The sequence below is a fragment of the Falco peregrinus genome, chromosome 2 (genome assembly GCF_023634155.1).
Source record: "Falco peregrinus isolate bFalPer1 chromosome 2, bFalPer1.pri, whole genome shotgun sequence".
NCBI classification, from domain to species: Eukaryota; Metazoa; Chordata; class Aves; order Falconiformes; family Falconidae; genus Falco; species Falco peregrinus.
Genome location: NC_073722.1, coordinates 20,090,091 through 20,111,114, shown reverse-complemented (window position 1 = coordinate 20,111,114; position 21,024 = coordinate 20,090,091). Strand labels below are relative to the sequence as shown.

The following is a 21,024-nucleotide window of genomic DNA, read 5'->3' as shown; positions in this document are numbered from 1 at the left end:
AAGTATCTTTTTTCTCTATGTACTGTATCAGGAACCTAGGCAACCAATTCAGATTAGATGTTTGAACTTACAAGCAGCAGATTTTGGCAAGATTGTTATAATCCTATTTCTTAACTTCTCTATCTCTGGTAAAAATTAACTTCTCTCCTTGCTTCATAACTAGATAAACTAGGCAAACATTATTCATCCTACCAGTTAGTTGCTCATAAAAATGATCCAAATAATAGAATCATCAATGAAATTACTGGTGAATCAGGTATTCCCCAAGAGAAGTCTTATATAGTCTATCCCACATGAAGTCCTGTAAGATAAACAGGAGCAGTGAATCCTTTCTCCAATACCATGATATGTAAATGGATGAGACGACATCAGAAAAAGAACAGATTTGAAATAATGCATGCTAAACATATTCTTCCTACACATGGTTTGCTGAAGTGCAATGTCTTATACAGAACTATTGCCAACGTCCACAAATTAGAGGGTTTTGTGCTTTTTGTCAAAGTTTAGAATTGTCAGTAAGAAAAACTGGACAGCAAGTATGATGTGATGAAAGCTCCTGGGAAGGTGACATTATCCATCAGTGCTTTCACATTTGTCCCCAATGAAGCAAAGACCACCAAAAATCAATTATAAGCATCAGAATATTAAACTTCAGATCAACTCATGCACAATAAATACTTGCAGATTTCCAGATGTATAGCTTCTTTGATCAGAAAAGGAATGGATCTGTTACAAGGAGATTAAAAGGAAAAATGACTAAGATGAGCAAGTGAAATGGTGTTGGAAGTTGTTTATCTATCTCTTTCTCTAGTCCTCACAAAAAGGAGATACTAAGCACCAAAATGAAAGGAAGCTATTTCCCCTACAACAAACTACAATTTCTTCTTGGATTTACTGCTAGAAGCACGCTTATGAGACATGGTGTCAATGTGTGATAACATCATACTAGGAGGAGGTGCACCTTAGGTAAAGTTGTTGATGCCAATTAACAATTATGCCATTTGCACTCTACATTTTTATATAAATCTGTTTTTATATATAAATACATATAAAACATAGAAATATATTTATGTTTGGAGGCAATGATAAATCCTTACCAGGGGTATCACACTGAAGTAAATCTGTGCACTGTTTTTTTACTGTGATGCCTTTTCAATGCAGTCAATGGTAGAGTAAGTTTTCAAAGGTATTATTTACTATTTCACAAAGTGAGGGTGGTTGGTTGTTTCTTTTTTAAAAAATCTAATTTATATTTAAAAATATGGGGGGAGGGGGTGGGGGGGGTGGCAGCGGCGCAGGGAATATTTTAACTTCCAAATACACTACGCAGCCTTCCTACCACTTCACATTTGGAAAATATCTGAAAAAAAAACCCGCCTGACCTTCCATGTTGTTGTTTGCAACTCTGACATGAAACCACAACTGAGACTATGATCCACATTTTTCACTAAAGCATTTCACCAAGGCTTTCTACTTTAGTACAGTATCAAAATGCAGTAGACATATTAAACATATCTTAATTTGACAGCTTGTCCAGTTAACATGACCAGAACTAATTTTGTGAATGCAACAATAACCAAGAACAATTGCTATCATTAAAATAGCAAAACACTCAGATAAGACAGACATAACAAATGCTACGTTTACCCTCAAGTTACAGTTGACCGTCATGTCCCTGCTGTCCAAGAACAAACTGCTCCACACATTAATGGTACTACTGTACAAATAACCCCAAATAAATAATCCTTGGATAAATTGCAGTGGCTTTAATATAATGCAAAGTCTAGACATTCTACTTCCAGATTCTGTATGAACAAACCCAAAGCTTTTAACATAATAAAAATAAATTTAATCCTAATACAGGGATTACAAAAAACAATTCCACGATTGAAAACCATATGGGATCTTGATCTGAAAACATGTCATGATTGAACTGATGTATTTTTTTTCCTCAAGTGTGTACATGTCTAGCTTGTGATCACAGCACCTACTAGACCTTAACATAGCATTAAAAGTTAAACACCACATCCTTCCATTGCAGTTCAGCTAAGGATGGACAGCTTCCCACAAGGCATTTGCAATCAAAGGTGCTGTAAGGTAGTATTTACAATGAGGTTAGCACCCAGATTTCCCAAACTCACATACCCCTGCCTGGGAGCAAAACTATTAAACAAAGCCAAATACACATTAGTTCAAGATTTCAGTGACTACAGCTAGACATTTAATAGAGAATTTGAGACAAAGTAATTCAAATTAGTCATATGTGTTGCTATTTTTATACTGTATTTTGTATTCCCTGCAGCCAGTTTAGCCACAAAAAAAAAGCTGATTACAAAATCAGGCTGATTAAACACCAATAGTAGTGATTACCTTGAAACAATGACCTCAAGTAAGATCAACCAAATATGTACTTTTCAGTGACAAATATATGCCCATCAAATGAGACAAATGAAACATGCAACAGAAAAAGACTCCTGAAAAAGACTGTTACAATAGCACCTGAAAAGACCACCAAACCAAAAAAAGATGGGTCAACAGCAAGCTGAAGTATGCATTTGATGAACTACCACATTCAGTTTTAGAAGCAGTCTCAACAGAACTCTTTCAAACGCTCTACAGGCATTACTTCTTTTTCATTCTGTTAAATTTGGAGTCATATTTACTGTCCCCATTCCCATGCAGCTTGCTTGGTCACCTGTATATAATTCTCAGACATGTTTATTAGCCTTCATGTACAAATTTCCTGGCTTTCTGTCTTTATTGCAACTGCTGTATTAAGGAATAAAGAATTTGAATTATGCAGTAAAATTATCAAGGCGGTTTTTTTGTACTTTTTACTATTTCTATGCTTGGTCAGTTGCGGTATTCAGCACCAGTGGTCTAGGTCAACATGAACATCAGGAAAAGATCTCCAACAGACTGCACTAAATGTCAGATCATGTGCAGTGTATGTAACTAAAAAGAAATAGTTTTCTTTGATTTTCTTTACAAAATTAACACATAATTATGGCAATGTGATCCCTCAGAATCTTCCACAGACCATTTACCACCATCTAAACATAGCTCCTTTTCAGATGTTGAACTACTTATTACAAAGGATTAGAAGATTATTTCTTAAAAAAAAAAAATATATATCTCTCTGAGTGTATTATTTTAAAACGTCAATTTTCAGAACAGTTATGGTAAAGTACAATCCTTTTTAAAGGCCTAACTTAAAACTGGTGTAGGGAAAAGGGGAAGAAGGGAGACTCTACACAACTGTGGTGGAAAGAAGGCAGTTCACCTGCAGAGGAATGTGGAGGCAAGGGGGCCATCTGGATCACACATGCAACACTCCGTACCAGATGATCAACAGGGCAGTCCAGAATGGGAATTGCAAGAAGGCTTTTTTAGACAGAGATAATCTGCTGTGATGACAGCATTCAACAGCAAGTAAGGATGGGCAAAAGGTTAACAGATATAACAAAATTATAATCTGTGACATATGCTTTAGAACACTATCTGTTCATATAGAGCACTTGACAGCTTTACACATTTATCGTCAGCTGCTGTTGCTCTGTATATGGTGTTCCCATCAAATTAAAAAGGAAGTTTGTGTACAGAATTAATTTAATACACCTTACAAGTATCTACACCACACAAAGTAACCTAAAGATACACGGAACTGAATTTCTCCCATATGAAAAGAACTTTTTAGGAATTAAAGTTAAGCTAAATAGTAACTCAAGGAACCAAGTGAGTTCAACAGAACTTAACTTAGAAAATGCCAGAAATCCATTTATTGAGTGAAGATTACATATTCATACTTCAAGAAAATACTCAATAAATTTCACCACCTTGGTGTTGTACAGCACATCAAATGGCCCTTGACAAGACAAACACTTCTTCAAAATATTAAATTTCCTCTTGTGTACAGGTGGCAGTTTCTAGATACCAAGTAGCATTTTCAAAAGCATTTAATACCTGAGGTCTCTTAAGGGTTTTTATAATTTTGACCAGGGATTCTAAGAAAGGAAAAAAATGGGAGAATAATCAAAAAGCTTGGCCACCTGCAGCAGCTAGCTGCTCTCTTTACGACACCTGGACTAGTCTTAATCTGGAGTAGACAATAAAAACACTTATCTGGCTTATACAAAATTCTGACCTGCCTGATTTTCAAACATTAAACACTCAAAATTCAGCACTTTAGAAGGTACAACAGTATCCACACAGGAGTAGCTTTCTCATGCCAAGAACCAAGCAACTTTATGATCTGAAAGATAAAATATCTGTGAATGACAGCTGAGACAAGACCCAGAAACACCAAATATACATGTAATTCTACACTCACAGTCAGTCAGATAAAGAAAGTGATACCTCTTTGACTGCTATGAGGAGAACAGTCCTGTTGCCTGAGGGAAATGGAAAAACAGTGCTCAGGTATGGGTCAATTAGAGACATTTCTTACATATTATTTACTTCATTTTAACCAATATTCAAACCTAGCAGACTCTGAAGACAAGAGATTATTTATTTTTCTTTGCTGATGATTAATAACACTAAGTCTGTGTATTTGTGAATTCTTTTTAACCAAGCTCTAATACTTGTGTAATGTCCCAGCACAAAGAAGAATTAGCATCGTTTTTATGTGAATCAACCAAATGCATTTCCCATTCACTAAAAATGGTCACATATTTAATAAGAAAAAAACCTCAACTGTTACTCTTTTCAAAACCAGATTGTTTTAACCATTTTTTTCAGTTAATATTCTTTCTTAGAAGTACTTAGCCATGCCTTACTCTGAGACACAGAAACGGTATTTTCACAGCTGAGAAGTTTATTTTCTAAGTTTGGGGTTTATTCAGAGAACTCAGATTACCTATAGTTGAGAACAATAGTTAAAATGTTTGTCCTATCTGGTCCATCAAAATTATCCTGATATAATTGAGGTTTTAGTTATTTAGAACTAAATGGATCATAAAGACTACTAAAGGACCCTACACAAACTAAGGCTATCTGAATCTGTACCGAAAACCCTAAACTACCATTGTTACTTAGGGTTTCTCATCAGTTCCACAGTAGTATTAAAACTTTAGCCACAAATAAAAACCCAACACACTTTAAAAAATAAAACAGCTTCATTCTTTACATCTATCAGTAGCATTAAGCAATCTCATTTCCCATTAACATCTATGACTTCAGTGAACTCATCATGATCAACCAAATCGTTTAATGTATATGCATTAATCAATCCATAATTCATTTGATCTAAAGTTGTCACTAGCATTCAAATAATCTATCCTTTTAAGAACATTTCTTCCTTCATGGAAGCAGACAACAAGAAGCTGACAGCTGCATGAAACTTTACAGGTATTTCTAAAGATTTAACTGTTGTCTGGAGATAAATAGGACAATGATGTATAAACTGAAGGGTTTAGAAATGCAGAATCTTACCTTTGAGGCCTTCTGCAAGCTGCATTTTAAATTCAGTAGATAAAAGAGAGATCATTTATAAGTTATTGAATAGAAACAACCTATCTGTAGACGTTTCCAAGCTGTTCATTGACTAGATACAGATACATTTTTTCATATACGTCATTGTGATAAGAGGAAGTTCCTTCAAGCCTTCCTTTTATCTTTTTTTTTTTTTAAATATAAGAAAATATAAATTACTTAAGGTAATTTGCCAGACAATTCACTAGAATGAGGATCCTGGATGTACATCATTTCTTACATACATGAATAAACAGTTGCTTTCTTAACTATTAAAAGTTCGGAGACATATTTTATACAGTAAAAAGTGAAAGTTACACTGTACTTCAACTCATTGCTTCCTTCAATTACTTTGAAGTATTATGTTCACAAATGATCGAACTACTGTTAATAACCAAAGATTTTTATTGTAATTCCACAACTAATATTTTGTTTGTTTACTCAGGAATTTTTACAGGAAACTGCAAAATTTGGACCCAGATGTTTATACAGTTGGACCTTAAACATTATTTTAAATATGCTCAAATGCCTAGTTAATCCCATTGTAGAAATGAGACTACAATGGCAAAGTTAGGACCATAACATCAGTGCAGAGGATGACAGACATATCAAGGCGGCAATCAGCACCTACATGTATAAGGGACAAGTATGAAGAAATGTTTTCATGAGCTTATAAAACAGTGTTTAGTTATGGAAATTGCAAAAGTAAGTTTAACTGTGTTGACACAAAGGATATGGAAGTCCGTGGTCCGAATGCTTTTTGCTGCTTTATTGTAATCTCTTGGTATTATCTTTTACTCACGTATATGAAAGCAAATTTACAAAGAACTTCCTCAACTCATTCTTACAAAATAAAGCTGCTTTTTCCACATACCAGAGAACAGATATGTACGAATGCCACATTAAGTCACGGGTTTTAAATGGCATAGAATAGAAACATTAATCTTTTCAGAAAATGTTTTGGACAGATGTAAACTCATAGTCATCTTACTAACTTTTTATCAGGACTTTGACTAACTGTGATGGAAAAAGCAAAGTAAGGTTACATTTTAACCTATATTTGCATGTACAAGCAGTTTCTAGAAGATATGTATGGTCATTAGCTGTCCCTCACCTGCCCCTGGTAAAAGGGAGTAAGTAAAAGACAGCATAGAAATGATAGAATTACAGTTAAAATACTCAATTCTATTAACTCAAAAATAAATTTACCTGCGAATATAAACCACCTCACAACAACCTGCATTGCTGCACAACTTGATGTGCTACATCCCAGCAATGGAGGGGATTAGGATACAACCAATTAGGAAAGTAATGCTATAAATATCAGACATAAAATGCATGTGTGTAAATAGATATATTACATAAGCATACACAAATACATATGCACACAAACACACACAGAAGATGGCAATTACCAGATTTAAATAGCTACATGTAAGGCAATTGAGAAGCTGCACAAAACACAGCCAGAAACTGTTAACACTGAAAGTTGCTTGAAACTTCAGGGAAGTAATTAACCTCCTTGCCCCCAGTTTTCAAGCCCAAGGAGCAGACCATAGAATTTCTTTTACAATTTATGAACAAGCCAAGGAATTTATATCACAGTCAGAGGATTCTTTTGCTGAATTAACCCCAGCTCCCTCTGACCCTAAGAAGTCATAAACCAACAGGACACAGCAGAGGGAGAATGTGCTATAGTGTTTCAGCTGACCTACAGAGCGCTGTCTCTGTCATGCCAAGGCTGCAAACCCAGATGATGAATTACAGAGCAATATGCAAGGTTCAGATGCAAACATCAACCCCTTCCCTCTATACATGTACATGCAGACATGTTCACTCACCCCAAACCAGCTCAGTTTCTGCAAAAGGCCAAGTACTGTTAGGGCTCATTTACAGAGTCTTACTCTAAGGTAAAAGAGGGAAGAAAATTGCTTATCAAGGAAGCATATGTACATCTGTAAGTAACAGTGTTTAAGAATACATGCTGCATACTAAACAAAAGCCAAAAACCTATTGAGCTTCTTTTTTTGTGTATGGATGACTAAGCATATCAAAAATATAATTCCGAAGCAGAACCACCACAAGGGTACGCAAGAACCATGACTTTCATAAAGAACAGCTTTAGAAATAAGAAAGGACAGAAATTAATATACGAGTCTAAAAGAACCCTGTCTGGCTTTATTTTGTAAATACAGAACAAAGCCTCTTATACAAAGTAGCTAATAAAACAAGGTCTAGCTGACCACCTGAACAGAAAATGGGATAACACAAATGTCTGCACCAGTACCTCAAACCTAATCAGCTGTAATCACTAAGACATGAAGGTCTTTGCAATATTTACACTTACACTGTACTACCTAGTTGCACCAAAAGCTTAGCCCCAGCTGAAGGCTTATTCACAATGATGAATCATCTCTGGAAAACAGACTGGCTGGTTTCACTTCTAGCTCAGAATGAAAAGCGATACTTTGAAGTCTGACTGAAAAAAAAAAAAAAGGGGGCACAGTTGCAAATTGATTAATTCTAAACCACAGTATTCAATCAATACCAAGAGCATGAGGTATTCAACACTGCAACATTTAGAAACCAAACATCCATCACTGAATAAAGTAAGTTTGTGGTTCCACTGTCTCATGAACTGAAAATTTCTTACTGCTCAGAAAATCCCTAAAAATTAGGCAAGGATTTTCATGATGCAGTGAAACTTTATTACTAAGAGCCATCAAATGGGTACTCAACTTTTTTGTACTGTTTGCAGATGACACGAAATTGCTTCACCAATGACTCTTACTTTCTTTTGAAATGATGCAAGCTATTCCTCAGAAACCTATGCCTCCTCAGGTCCACTGAACATTGGACGATTTCCTCTTGTGCTTAATCTGCATGTATTATGATCATGGACAACTTGGCTGAAGTCTTCAGGTACAGCACAAGTCAACACCACTTCCCCAGAAGTACAACGTGAATCTACCTGACATTTTCTCACTAAACCCCACATGCGGCATTTTACTATATAACTTAAGAAATTTTTAATTTTTTTAAGCCACAAGTCACAACCCAGTGCTAACTCCCCCATCCCTCAGCCCCCCCAGTTTCATCAGGGTAATCAAGAAATGGTCAGGAATCGTAACAGAATGACATCAGAAACAACCCTGAAAATGTATTTTACTTGATTCTCCAGTGCAGGATGTGAATCACAAAACTCTCCACCAAAAATGTGTCTGAGATCAAAATAGCAGCTAGACTGGAAGAGTTCATTTATCACATGTCATTATAAATTAATTTACCAAGGCATTTTTCTTGAATTAGTAACTCTCTTTAAATAAGTGTTTCTAGCTTCTTCAGTGAAGAAAGAGGCCCTGAATGTTTCCTTCCTTCTGCAGTGTTATTCTTTCGTAAGTTGTTTTCACACCACATGTTTTCCCATAATTCCAAAATGTATCATCTCCTGGCAAAGTAGTTTCTCCCACTATATTTAATTTACAAGTGTACTGGAAACCATCAGTAACTTTCTACTTCAAGTAAGTTCAAAATGCTATAGTTTAGTTTTTCTCCTATAATAGTGGCTACAAATTTTGCAAGGCTCTACAGTCAAGGTTAGAGGTCTCTGGTGTGTGGTTTCATAAAACTCACCTTAGCCAACTCCTAAATTTAGGAAAGCCTGCTTGAGAGCTGAAACATTAAATGTAACTGGTAGCAGCACATGTGCTAAAAGCATTTTCCTTCAGACAGCTATAACGTATTTTCCCTAGAGCTGTCTGCACTATCAACTCAAAAAACTAGGACCATTCTACTCTGTGCAAACTGATGTATAACATGAATAGTACATAGAAAACATACCTAAAGTTTAAGGAAAGGGCCTGTAAAATAAGAAAATACAGAAGCATCATGCTAGTAAATGCAATAAAACAGACTTGCCTGCAAAAAACACTGAAATGTGAATCCAGGATTTTAATGAAGAATTAAAGTAACATTTTGATATTCCTATAAGCATTGGGGGGAAAAAAATAAATCTATAAAAGTTCTAAGTTTCATTAAAATCTAGTATGCTGAAATTCCAGCAAATTAAAGGGTAATGTAGTTCCTCATGAGATGACAAGATGAAGGTGAAGAAATATCCGCAATTAAAATGGAAAATAAGTTCATGAAAAAAGTTAACACAGGTTAGAAATGGAGGCAGCCATATTCCTAGAAGCCTGGACTGATGTACTAAGCGACTAACTAATAATGCTACTGAATTGCTTCTTTTTCCTCCCGTCTACCTGATTCATTAAAGTACAGCCTAGGTGGGCAAGTGGTTGGTCCTTCCAAAAGGCACAGTCCCCAAGAGTTCTCTAAATCCTCACACCACATGCTCCATGAGCATTGGACTTTCTTTTCTTTCTCTTCTCTGCATCCTCAGGAAGTCAAAAAAAAGAAGAGAAACCCACTGCTTACAGGACAGAAGATTGAAGACAAAGACAGAACAGGTGAGACTGTCCAGGAAGGACTTCAAAAGGAGTTGATAAGGTGGAGTTTTAGAAGAAAGAACAAGAATAATGAGGAGGAACGGACGGAACTGCATTGCAGTTCTGGGTCTTGACAACTTTGACCTTCACTGTCTTTTCTGTCTATGATTATACAGTACACAGAAACCACCTGAGCAGAATCCATATAGAGGCTTGTATATGTTTTTATACAGTTGCTATGAGGGATAAATGTTCCAAATATGAAATTTAGTACAGAATAAGAGCTGAAGATAAACATCAATTCTATCCTGACTGCAGGACAGGATAGAAACTTGCTAGTGTCTATAGTAGTCAAATCCAGCATATCAAAACCTAATAAAACCTGTAATCTTAAGAGGTGGTCTTGATAGACTGAAGTGGTTAAGACTTTTCCAAACATAATAGAAAGCCAAATAATTAAAAACACCGATTTTTTCATCTCCCCGCAAAGCAAATTTGATTATTCAAAATGAATGGAATGTCATAGGAACGTTATTTGTTAACTGATGCTTTGACTGTGAAAGGCAAATCTATGTAATTTTCTGTTGGAAAAAAACTGCCACAAAGAAACCCTGCCACTTGCCTGAATGAAAGCATAAGCTTTGCCACAAAGAAACCCCTTTTCAGTTGCCTGGCACCTATTTGAACGAAAGTGTAAACTCAAAAAATGAAACATTACAACACAACTAATTTCTTTTTAGGGTGTTTACAGAAGAACATACACAACATGATAGGGAAATAATAATGCAATCTGGGTGGCAATATAAAATAACTTGCATAACTCAGACCCAGAAATATTAGAAGACCAGCAGAATGAATCAGATGTTGCAACAGAAAATAAATCTTGAGTCAGAGCATCAAGGTAGAACATTCTACCTTGGGTAACACACAGGTTGTGATAAGGTCAGAAGTTACATTAATATGAAATCAGTTTCAAAACACCTTAGCAGCCACAGCGGTGAATGAACTCATAACATATACACATATAAATATACACACATATATATGTGTATATTTATACATATACACATATACACACACATATACATTCATACATTATTAGATTTGAGAATATAATCCAGTTTTACACATTAAGCAGGTAAAAAGTCTGAAAAATATGCTGGTTAGGCCTACTTGTAAATTTGCATTTCTGCTTGTAGACAGACAAATTGTGGACATGCTTAGAGACATCTTGTTATATATTTAGAAAGTCTTTTCTGTTCACTACAATAAAAAACACTGTACCTGTATGGCTTCGAATATGAACTCTCAGTGTTCCATTGCTTGCAAACTTCTGTCCGCAATATGGGCAAATCTTCTCTTTTTCTCCTGTGTGAGTCTACACGGGGTGGTGAAAGACAAGAATGAAAGCTTAAGCATAGCTTTAAAAGAAATGAAATATGGAATATTTTAACTGTATTGACATTGACCATTATTATCTCCATTATATATTTTATATCATAACATCAGGCACAGATTCTAGGAATCAGCTATAGGTGCTCTTTCGATTTTCTTCTAAAATTTCTAAACAAATCCCACTATTGATGGCAAAATTAACTGGCTTTTCAGTTCCTAAGTTTACTATTTCCTAAATAATTACTACTAAAAAAATGCCAAATTCGCCTTTGTGTATTTTCATGATCACAAGAATAAGACACCTACTGTTCAGTTTGATATCTATGACAGTGGTTTCTAAATCAGCAAGCAATAATTTGGTTACCTAATAAAATCAATCTTCATAAATGGGTCTATTTTTAAAAGTTTATAATTTCACACAATTTTATTACATTATGAAATGTAGTGAAAACAGTTTACCTAGCCCAGTATAACTTCTGTTGCAAACTAGAATTGGAAGTTTAAAAGGTCTCTGTGGAGATTTGTGCATATGATTTCTGACTATCTCACGTGAATGAAACACAGCCATCAGTTCATCTGAAGTGTAACAGACAACAATCCTTCAAAGTGCATGTTTTCAGTGATTTCAGTCAACACAAATTGAACACTGGACACTATCTAGTTTGTAGTAAGTGCTGGAATCAGATTGCATTTAGAGAACTGATCACAAGAAGTATAATTTCATTGTCACTAACACTAAATCACACACTAATCTCCTCTTTTGAGATCAAGCTTTTAAGGCTACAGTGTCTTCCTGATATAAGAAGAATTATTTCAAAATGGAAAAAACAAATAATCACAAACTCTCCCATCCAACTTGTGTGGTTAACAGCCAGACCACCTTGAAGTAAGTTATACACATGGGTTCTCACCATTTTTCACACCGTACTTTTAACATCCGATTCTGAACTGAAGATTTATCAGCCTATCGAATATTTTTTCCTTATTACTGTGACTGCTCTTTTAGTGGAGAATTTTGGATTACTTCATTTATAAGTGTTAACTCATTTAAGTGGGATAGGAAAGATAACTAAAAAGGAAACTAAATAGGAAAAAAGGAAAAATAACTAAAAAGATAATTAAATTATATGTACAGCTGACTTTGGGTTTCAAGCTTTGCACATGACTCTCCTCAAATAGGAAAATTAATTCTTATTTTATGAAAGACATTCTTCATTATATCATAAAAACCTTATCTCACACAGTACATATTATGCTGCAACTGAAGGAAGAGTAAATGAGATATCAATACTGGACAGACTTGCATAGTTTTCATCCTCTGGCATTAGGGATATGAACGTTAAATCCATCTTGATTATTTGATGTCACTTATATCTCTAACAGCAACATCAGGGAATACAAGACAGACAGCTATTAATTCATTCCAAACAACAACAAAAAAAACTTACATTATAACTACAAGGCTCACAAACATACAGCTAGTCCTAGTCTGACAGCAGCACAAAGCAACAGCAAGTACAATTAAGAAGGAATGTTAAAGAAAGAACAAGGATAAATAATAAGCACTAGCTGTTTTCCATTAAAATACAAATACAAATATATATATGGCCATATTTAATGAGAAATAGTGAGTCATACTGAATTATTTCTTTTAGAAAGGTATCTGAGGAAAAGTTTAAATACTTATGCAGAGCTCATCAATGATTCCAGATAATATTTTTGATTTTTGGATCTCACAATCCATCTTAGCAAGATCCTTCACAAAAAGTTAACCTGAAATCAATGCACCAGTATTACAGGCTAGGTCTGTTACTCAAGTGATTAAAACATGTAGATAAGGATGAAAAGGACTGTGTGTCCGAAAAGCAGTCTGTTTTTTCCAAACAAATCAGCTTGTCTAATGAAAGATGCTATGCCTTCCTAAAGTCTTGCTCCCCAAGAAGACAATCAGAAACAAATCACAAGTTTATTTTGTATACCCTTTATTTTTTCATCACAGAATCACAGGATGGCCAGGGTTGGAAGGGACTTCTGGAGATCATCTAGTCCAACCCCTGCTAAAGCAGGGTCTGCTAGAGCAGGTTGCACAGAGTCGTGTCCAGGTGGGTTTTGAATGTCTCCAGAGAAGGAGACTCCACAGCCTCTCTGGGCAGCCTGCACCAGTGCTCTGCCACCCTCAAGGTAAAGAAGTTCTTCCTTGTATTTGGTCGGAACTTGTCATGTTGCAGTTTGTGCCCATTGCCCCTTGCCCTGTCACTGGGCACTGCTGAAAAGAGCCTGGCCCTGTCCACTTGACACTAGCCCTTTGCAGACATTGATAAGATCCTCTCTCAGTCTTCTCTTCTCCAGGCTAAACAGGCCCAGCTCTCTCAGCCTTTCCTCATCAGGATGATGCTCCAGTCCCCTCACCCATTTTGTAGCCCTCCACTGGCCCCTCTCCAGCAGTTCCCTGTCTCTCTGGAACTGGGGAGCCCAGCACTGGGAACAGCGCTCCAGGTGCGGCCTCCCCAGGGCAGAGCAGAGGGGGAGGACCACATCCCTCCACTTGCCGGCCACGCTCCTCCTCATGCCCCCCAGCATCCATTGGCCTTCTTGGCCACCAGGGCATGCTGCTGGCCCATGGGCAACTAGAACTCCCAGGTCCTTCTCCGCAGAGGTGCCTTCCAGCAGGTGAACCCCCAGCCTGTACTGGTGCGTGGGGTTGTTCCCCAGGTGCAGGACCCTACACGTGCCTTTGTTGAACTTCATTAAGTTCCTCTCCACCCAACTCTCCAGCCTGTCTAGGTCTCACTGAATGGCAGCGCAGCCTCTAGTGAATCAGCCACTCCTCCCAGTTCTGTATCATCAGCAAACTTGTGGAGAGTACACTCAGTCCCTTCATCCAGGTCAATGATGACCAAGTTGAAGGTTAGTTCCTTACACCAATATATTCAAGCTTGAAAGACAAATGTGCTTTAACACTCCTTATTCTAAAACTAATGTAAAAAGAGAGGAAAAATGTCCTATAACATAAAGTTCTCTCTATTACAGCAAAACTCCACTGACTTCACATGCTGAACAACTGATGAACCAGGTTATTTGAATCTCAATCATCTTATACTACATGTACTGGATTTTAAAAACAAGGCGACCCCATGTCATTCCAGTTCTTCTGAAATACAGCCGAAAAATCTTCCACTAAGTGTATCTGGGAGAAATACATCATGGTTACACAGTTATGTCACTCATTCACAGGAAATCGTTTTCCAGAAACTACAATTACTAAATAACTTAATGTGTATTTAATACATGAGACAAGCAGCATTTAAAACAGACTGCAGGCAGATGTCATATGCATTAACATGTATTTGATGAACTACCAAGACCTTTAAAAGACACACAGAAGAAAACGAAGTGACTTTTTTGCAACCTGTAAATATGTTAAACATCAAATGCACAGTAATGATGCAGTGCCATCCATTACATTAGAGAATTCAATAGTCTGCTATCTGCCAACAACTTGGTTTAGGCTCCAAAGACATGTGCTAGTTCCCACACCTGTAAGACACGGTAGGGTTGGCGAGACATTGAAAGACTCCTTTACATTTTTTTCCTCAATTTTAAACATAGATTTTTGTTGCCAGGCACAGTAGTCACCATAATCATGTGCTGAAAATATTGTACCAAGTAAGTCAGTTATACTCAGTTTTGTTATTACAATTTTACATGCATATATGAAGTGCATACAATATGACAAATAATATATGCATGATTTTCCAGCAAACTCACAATCTGCATTTGGTGGCAACACCCAAGCTGATTCGTTCTTGATTCAATTACTTTCTTCGCATTTCTTCCCTGTAACATAAATCTTACCTCAGGCCAAACCAGCGAGCAAGCTTTTGTCTAAAGTTTACCCCAATTCCATTGCAGACATCAGTGGAAAGGAGTATGGTAAGAGCAATGCAGCAAGTCTCATCCTGTCACACACCTCATGATGGGGTACCTCCACTGGATTCATTCGTATGCACCTGCTGCAGATTCTACATGCTATCAAGAATCCCACTATTGCAACAACCATTTTAGGATGTTAAGCACCATCATAGCTTTCCAGTGAAAAGCCAGAAATGCAGAAGCATCTGGGGATTTTATGTTTAGTCACGACCCTAAGGACACAAGGAATTAATATGACAGAACTGATTCTACTCACTTTTTTATGACTTTTCAGGACTGAGGGTGTCACAAAAGCTTTGTCGCAGAGATCACACTTATATTTCTTATGTCCATCATGTACAACCTGAATATGAACATTTAACGTGTCCTTTCTTTTGAAAGTAGCATCACAGTGATCACACTTGAAGGTCCTCTCACCTTATAAAGAGAACAACAAGGTTTAAAGAAACCAGGTTTTTGTGGATACGCTTATTGTTTCAGAAAAATTAATAAAAGCAGCAAAGAAACAAAAAGCTGGGTCTTGAGAACAGAAAGAAAAGGAACACCGTGTCAGGTAAAATTGTCATTGGGAAATTAAGAAAGTAGCAATGACAACCAAGTAGCCAGAAATATGAGATTAAACTCTATAGCCTAAGGTGAAATGGCAACCACTGGAAATGGCTTCCAGTGAAACAGAGCAACGGTTTTACCAGCACCTCCAGTAATAGACTCTCTTTATAGTAACAAGCAAAAAGATGAACTAGGCTTCCTCTTTGGAAACTGAAACAGTAAGAGACATCTTCCTGAATTTGAAATAATTTTCAAAACAAGAAATACTTCCTTTGAGTAACCTATCTCACCCACATCAGTAGAGGAAAACTCATGTAACAAAGATGAAATAACTTCTGTTATTGCAGTATTACTATTCAAACTGCAGTGATATCATTGAAGGTTATGGCAGAGGCCATGTTAATATTGCTAAGAGTTTTAAAATTCAAATGAATTACCTAAGAGAGGGGAAGAGACATTGTATTCTGAAAATCTGCATACATATTTTCGGGAGAAGAAAAAGAAAAAAAAAAAAAGAGATGTGATTCTTCAGAGAAATCATTACAATGAGCCTTCTTTTTATGACTACTGTGGAATGCAGAAGAGAATATTCTCTTCTAATTGTTGACTTCTTGATTAGAATTACAAGTTAAACATCTGCAACAGCACTCATTCAGAAATCCACAGTTGAAACTGGAAATCAGGTGCCCATATCCCAAAAAACCTCCCAGGCAGTTACATCACAAAGAAAGATGGCCATAATTTAAGGTCCATCCTCCACTTTTTATTTTTCAAGACAGAGGTCTGATCTTCAGCCTCCTGATCCATATGAGTAAGACAGACTTGTATAAGCACAAGCTACTTTTTCCAGTAGCAATGATGCACATGTAGAGGTACACTCATTTCTTTCCTATAGCTCATTAAAGGATAAAATCATCCCAGCCTTGGTCCCAGTGCAAAGGCCAATAGGAATGGAAATTGTTTTCAGTATACTGCATATTAAAGCCCATTTGATGCTACATGTTGAAGCACCAAAAAACTTTTTTATTATATATTACACATGTAATACACACAAGTGAAGCTTATCAATACAGTGGTGCCTCAAGTACCCACATTCCAAAGCCTAGATAACCTGTTTCCCTTCCCATAAATCAACCATAACTGCCCCCCTCCCCACAACCTCTCATTCTCTGTTGGTTTGGAAACAAAAGTGGTTTTGTCTTGGATGACACAAGAAGAATATGATGAAAGGTATTACAGTCCAGGTTGTGTTATCTTAAAATACTTTCAGTGTAGCTATTCGGAAAAAATTTTCAAGGTCAGCAGGGATGCAATTTAATATGCTGTTAGGTGGAGGTTTAACGCTGTTACTGCTTCTAATGTTCAGTAAATCACTTCAGTCCTTGTCTTGGGAACATGAGACTACCCTGCTAACAAAGTGAAGTCATTACTTTTTTTACTTAAGTAACATGCAATTTTCTACTGTTCAACAAAGGAAAAATAGTCAAGTAATTTCTTTTAAACGTTACTTCTTATAGAAACTAGGCTTCTCTTATGATTTCAGATCATAAACAACTTTCAAACAACAACAAAAAAATAAGGTAGTAAAAGATCAACCAGTTTTCAAACAAAAAACCTCCAAAGTCAGGGAATTTCAAACTAACATACTGTTCAACCACATCTCTTCTGTGTGTACACATTACAATACCCTTCAACTATATATAGCTGCAATGCCAAGTATGTATTTAACCAAGTCCTGGCTTCAGTTTAGCAAACTTTTTCAATGTGCAAAGTAATGGGAAGCCTAGAATTAGGTATTTTTTCAAAAGTTATCCTGGATGAAGTCAAATAATCAGTGTTTCTCCTCAGCTTCCTTATTTAGCAGAAACCCTATATCTCATTATAGTAGAGCCATCAAAACACTGTCTCCACTCACTGCTGGGTCACTGAATAGTTATGTCTTTTTTTTTTTTTTTTAAGCCATAGACAAAGATACACGAAAACTTCATAAAAAAACCCTAAAACACTAATACACAAGTTTGGAAGTTTTGGAAGGTTCCTGAACAGCATAAAGCAAGAGCCTAAATTGCTTCCAACAAGGTGCAAGTACTGAAACTCCTTGAGCAGCTCTGAAAATGCTCTTGTAGAAAACTGCAAGAAAAAACAGAACTATGCAACCTATTTCATGATACCTCATTCCTGGGATAAGGAACGAACAGATTTCATATGATAAATGTAAGACTATGTTGCTTAAGAACTATCACTGCCAAAACATAAACTCTTTCCATTGCCTTTGGCAGGTAAGAGTAGTATTAAGGTTACCAAATAAATTTATGTTATAAATGTGTAAAAAATAAAGAATTTCCATTATGTATTTTCAGTCAACAGGTTTGCACTGTGCTAGATCAAGAGGTTTGTAACAAAATAAAATAGCAAAAGAGACGCACAGATTCTCTTCAGTGCCTAGGCACTCTAGAGAATGGAAGTAAACAAGAAAGTAAATCACTGAGTTCAGCTCTTGAAACCACCAAAGGAGGGAAACTTTTTCAGAGTACTTGACATAAAACTATGATATCAATATCTGTAAATGCCTCCAAAGATGAAAAACCAAGCACTGACATAATATATCCTACAGTGCTTTCCCCCAGTAATCCACAACATAATGAGTGTCTTTACTGGGACTGGCTTTATCCACTTCACTGATGCACTCTCCTTACGACAAAAGAAGACAATGAAAATCAGAGCTACCTGTGCTTTACGTGAAATGAGCAATCTTCAGTGCCCACTTCTGCTGACCTTTATAAAAGGAGCTAATTAGTGTTTCTCTTACTAATAAACATTCTGCATGTAGATTTTTATTCTGGAAAGCACATATGTAAAAAGGACGATGCCCTTGTCAACAAATGCAATACTGTTCATGCATGTCTCCACAATCCTAGACAACTGAATCACCCAAATGAAGATGCTTAGGGTTACTCATTCTTGTTAGCCAGGTCTCTTACAGCCTCATGAGGTAGTACTAGCCAAGTATGAGCTACTATACACTTATGTATCACATATCCTTCCAAACTCTACAGCTGAGAATAAAGAGTCAGCCCTGGCATTGCCAATGACATAATGACAGCACCGCCATTAAAAGCATTATCAGGAGCATGCCTAAGACAAAAAGCTTGTCTGTCACAGAAGACAAGTTATGTTCACACAGCTAGAACTTGGGGGGGGGGGCAGAATTTTGGATTTTTTTAAAATTATTTGTTATTTAGACATATTTGATCTCGAATTTCAGCAGTTGCACCCATGACACCTTTTCCAATTTTAAGACAGGAACACCTCAGAAGTGAGTTTAGGAAATACAATTTTTTCCATTAAATTAACTTTGTAAAATAAAATTTAAGTCATTCTACATCATTCTACAGCGCCTACTTCTAAAACAAAAAGGAGACACTGAATTTAAAAAAACATATGATGTAGGCTGAACTTCAAATTTCCCCAGAAGTTTCAAGCTTCTCAAAAAATTTTTCCTTTCCCACAACACAGAACAGTAAAGCCAGCTAAACACACCTAGAGATACTGGTTTGTTTCTCTCCTTTCTTTATAGACCAGGTATATTTCAGTGTTATGAGAGGGACTCACCCAGCTGTAGCAGGACAATGCCTATTATTCTGAGTTACTTCAAATATGAGAAACTCATTATCATGGCAGCACATCTTATCACTCTGAGTTAGGTCACAAGGGGAAGAGTTCTACATATCTTCACTGGGAACACAAGCTCTTCTCAGACAATAGCAGAAGCCCCTTGTTTCAATCACAGCCTTGAACGGAAAACTGTTTATTCTTCAGTTCATCCTAGTAATGACTTTCACTTTGCTATTGGTCTGTCAACGCTTCTTTTATAGGACTCTACAGGCAAAAGAGACACAGTATGGCTATAAAAGCTTTGCTTATATTCTGCTGTATTAAGGCCGCCTTGTGAAGCTGGTCAGCTGTTGAGTTGGCAAAGTAAGATAAAAAATAAAGGTTTCAAAATCTTCCCCATGATTAATAAAACCACCAAATATTATCAGTTTAAGACTTTGACTCAATCTGGAGACAGTTCTAGCCAATATGGCAGAAGTTATCACCTTCAAACACCTACCCTGTCCTTCAGCAAGACAGGTCTCCTTTTGCACCAAGGAAGACTGACTAGACATTGTACCACTACATTTCACAGTCTGATATATTTAATATTTGCTTAAATAGTGGTGGTTCAGGAACAGCTAAACCTGCCACAAATCACAACCCTAACTTAAAGATCTCAAATTTCCTGAGCTCCCAACCTCTTCAAAGAAATGGCCAAAGTATATGTTTTTAGAGACCTCTTCCAAGGCCTACAACTCTGCATACTGTGAATTTCTGCTTTTGGATATTCTGCAAATCTTTGGTTCATTACAATACACATTACTGAACAGGCTTTTAACTCTTTCCCCCATCATTTTTAACATTGCACATTGGAAAAAGATTGTACAAAATTTCAATGCTTTATGAAATTCCAGCAACTTTGAAAAATAACTGTAAAAGAACAAACAAAACTCGCTGGTCTAAGCTAACAGAAACATTGCTAAACAGGATTAAAAAAAGAAAGGTTTGTGGTTTGTGTCCTTCTAAGCTACAAGGATTTTAGATCACAAATATTTTCTAAAAATCTAAATTGCTGACATTCACAGGGTTGAATGGTAGTCTAAGGCTCTGTAAAGATGGAGAAAATTCCACCAAAATCTTTTTTAACAGTCAGTTAAAAACCAGTACAAAATGCCAAGAACAAGTGGCTCATGAGGGAAAACAGCCACAGCATTTCTCTGGGCTCCTAATTCTATGCCAGGGGCAGAAAACATCAGCCTGGGCTGGCACAGGAGAGAGACTCAGTTTCAAGCTCTAAACTGGATTACCTACAGAAGCTGAGTAAGCCACCAAGTTATCTTTGCTTCCATTTCTCCTTTCTTAAAATGGAGGTAACACTATCACACTTAAAGCAGAAATAAATCTCTTGTCATCAGACCTCAAGTCATTACTAGATTTTCTACAGCATATCTGGATTTGCATTTAAGTGCCTTTAAAGATGAGGTTTGGATTTGACTCTGAATTTTCTAACTCCCTGGGGTTAGAGTTGAATAATAATACTAATTTAATATAGCAAGTTGCATATTGGAGCAAGGTGCCATATGTCTGTTTTTCTCAGTCAAATGTGAGAAATGAGGAAGTTCTTCTTCCT

General features: G+C 36.5%; 1 protein-coding gene across 5 annotated transcripts in view; it reads right to left on the bottom strand.

The window, feature by feature from the left end:
* Positions 1-21,024, bottom strand: part of PRDM5 (PR/SET domain 5) — an 88,317-nt gene that overhangs the window by 21,944 nt on the left and 45,349 nt on the right. For 4 of the 5 annotated variants that reach the window (XM_005243135.3, XM_027794958.2, XM_027794959.2 and 1 more), the window contains 2 exons: positions 15,505-15,665; positions 11,205-11,298 (listed from right to left, as the gene is read on the bottom strand). In XM_005243135.3, coding sequence (XP_005243192.1) covers positions 11,205-11,298; positions 15,505-15,665 — 255 coding nt within the window. Of the gene's footprint in view, positions 1-3,283; positions 4,392-5,433; positions 5,453-11,204; positions 11,299-15,504; positions 15,666-21,024 lie in introns of all 5 variants that reach the window. The other variant, XR_003556958.2, reaches the window with a different exon arrangement.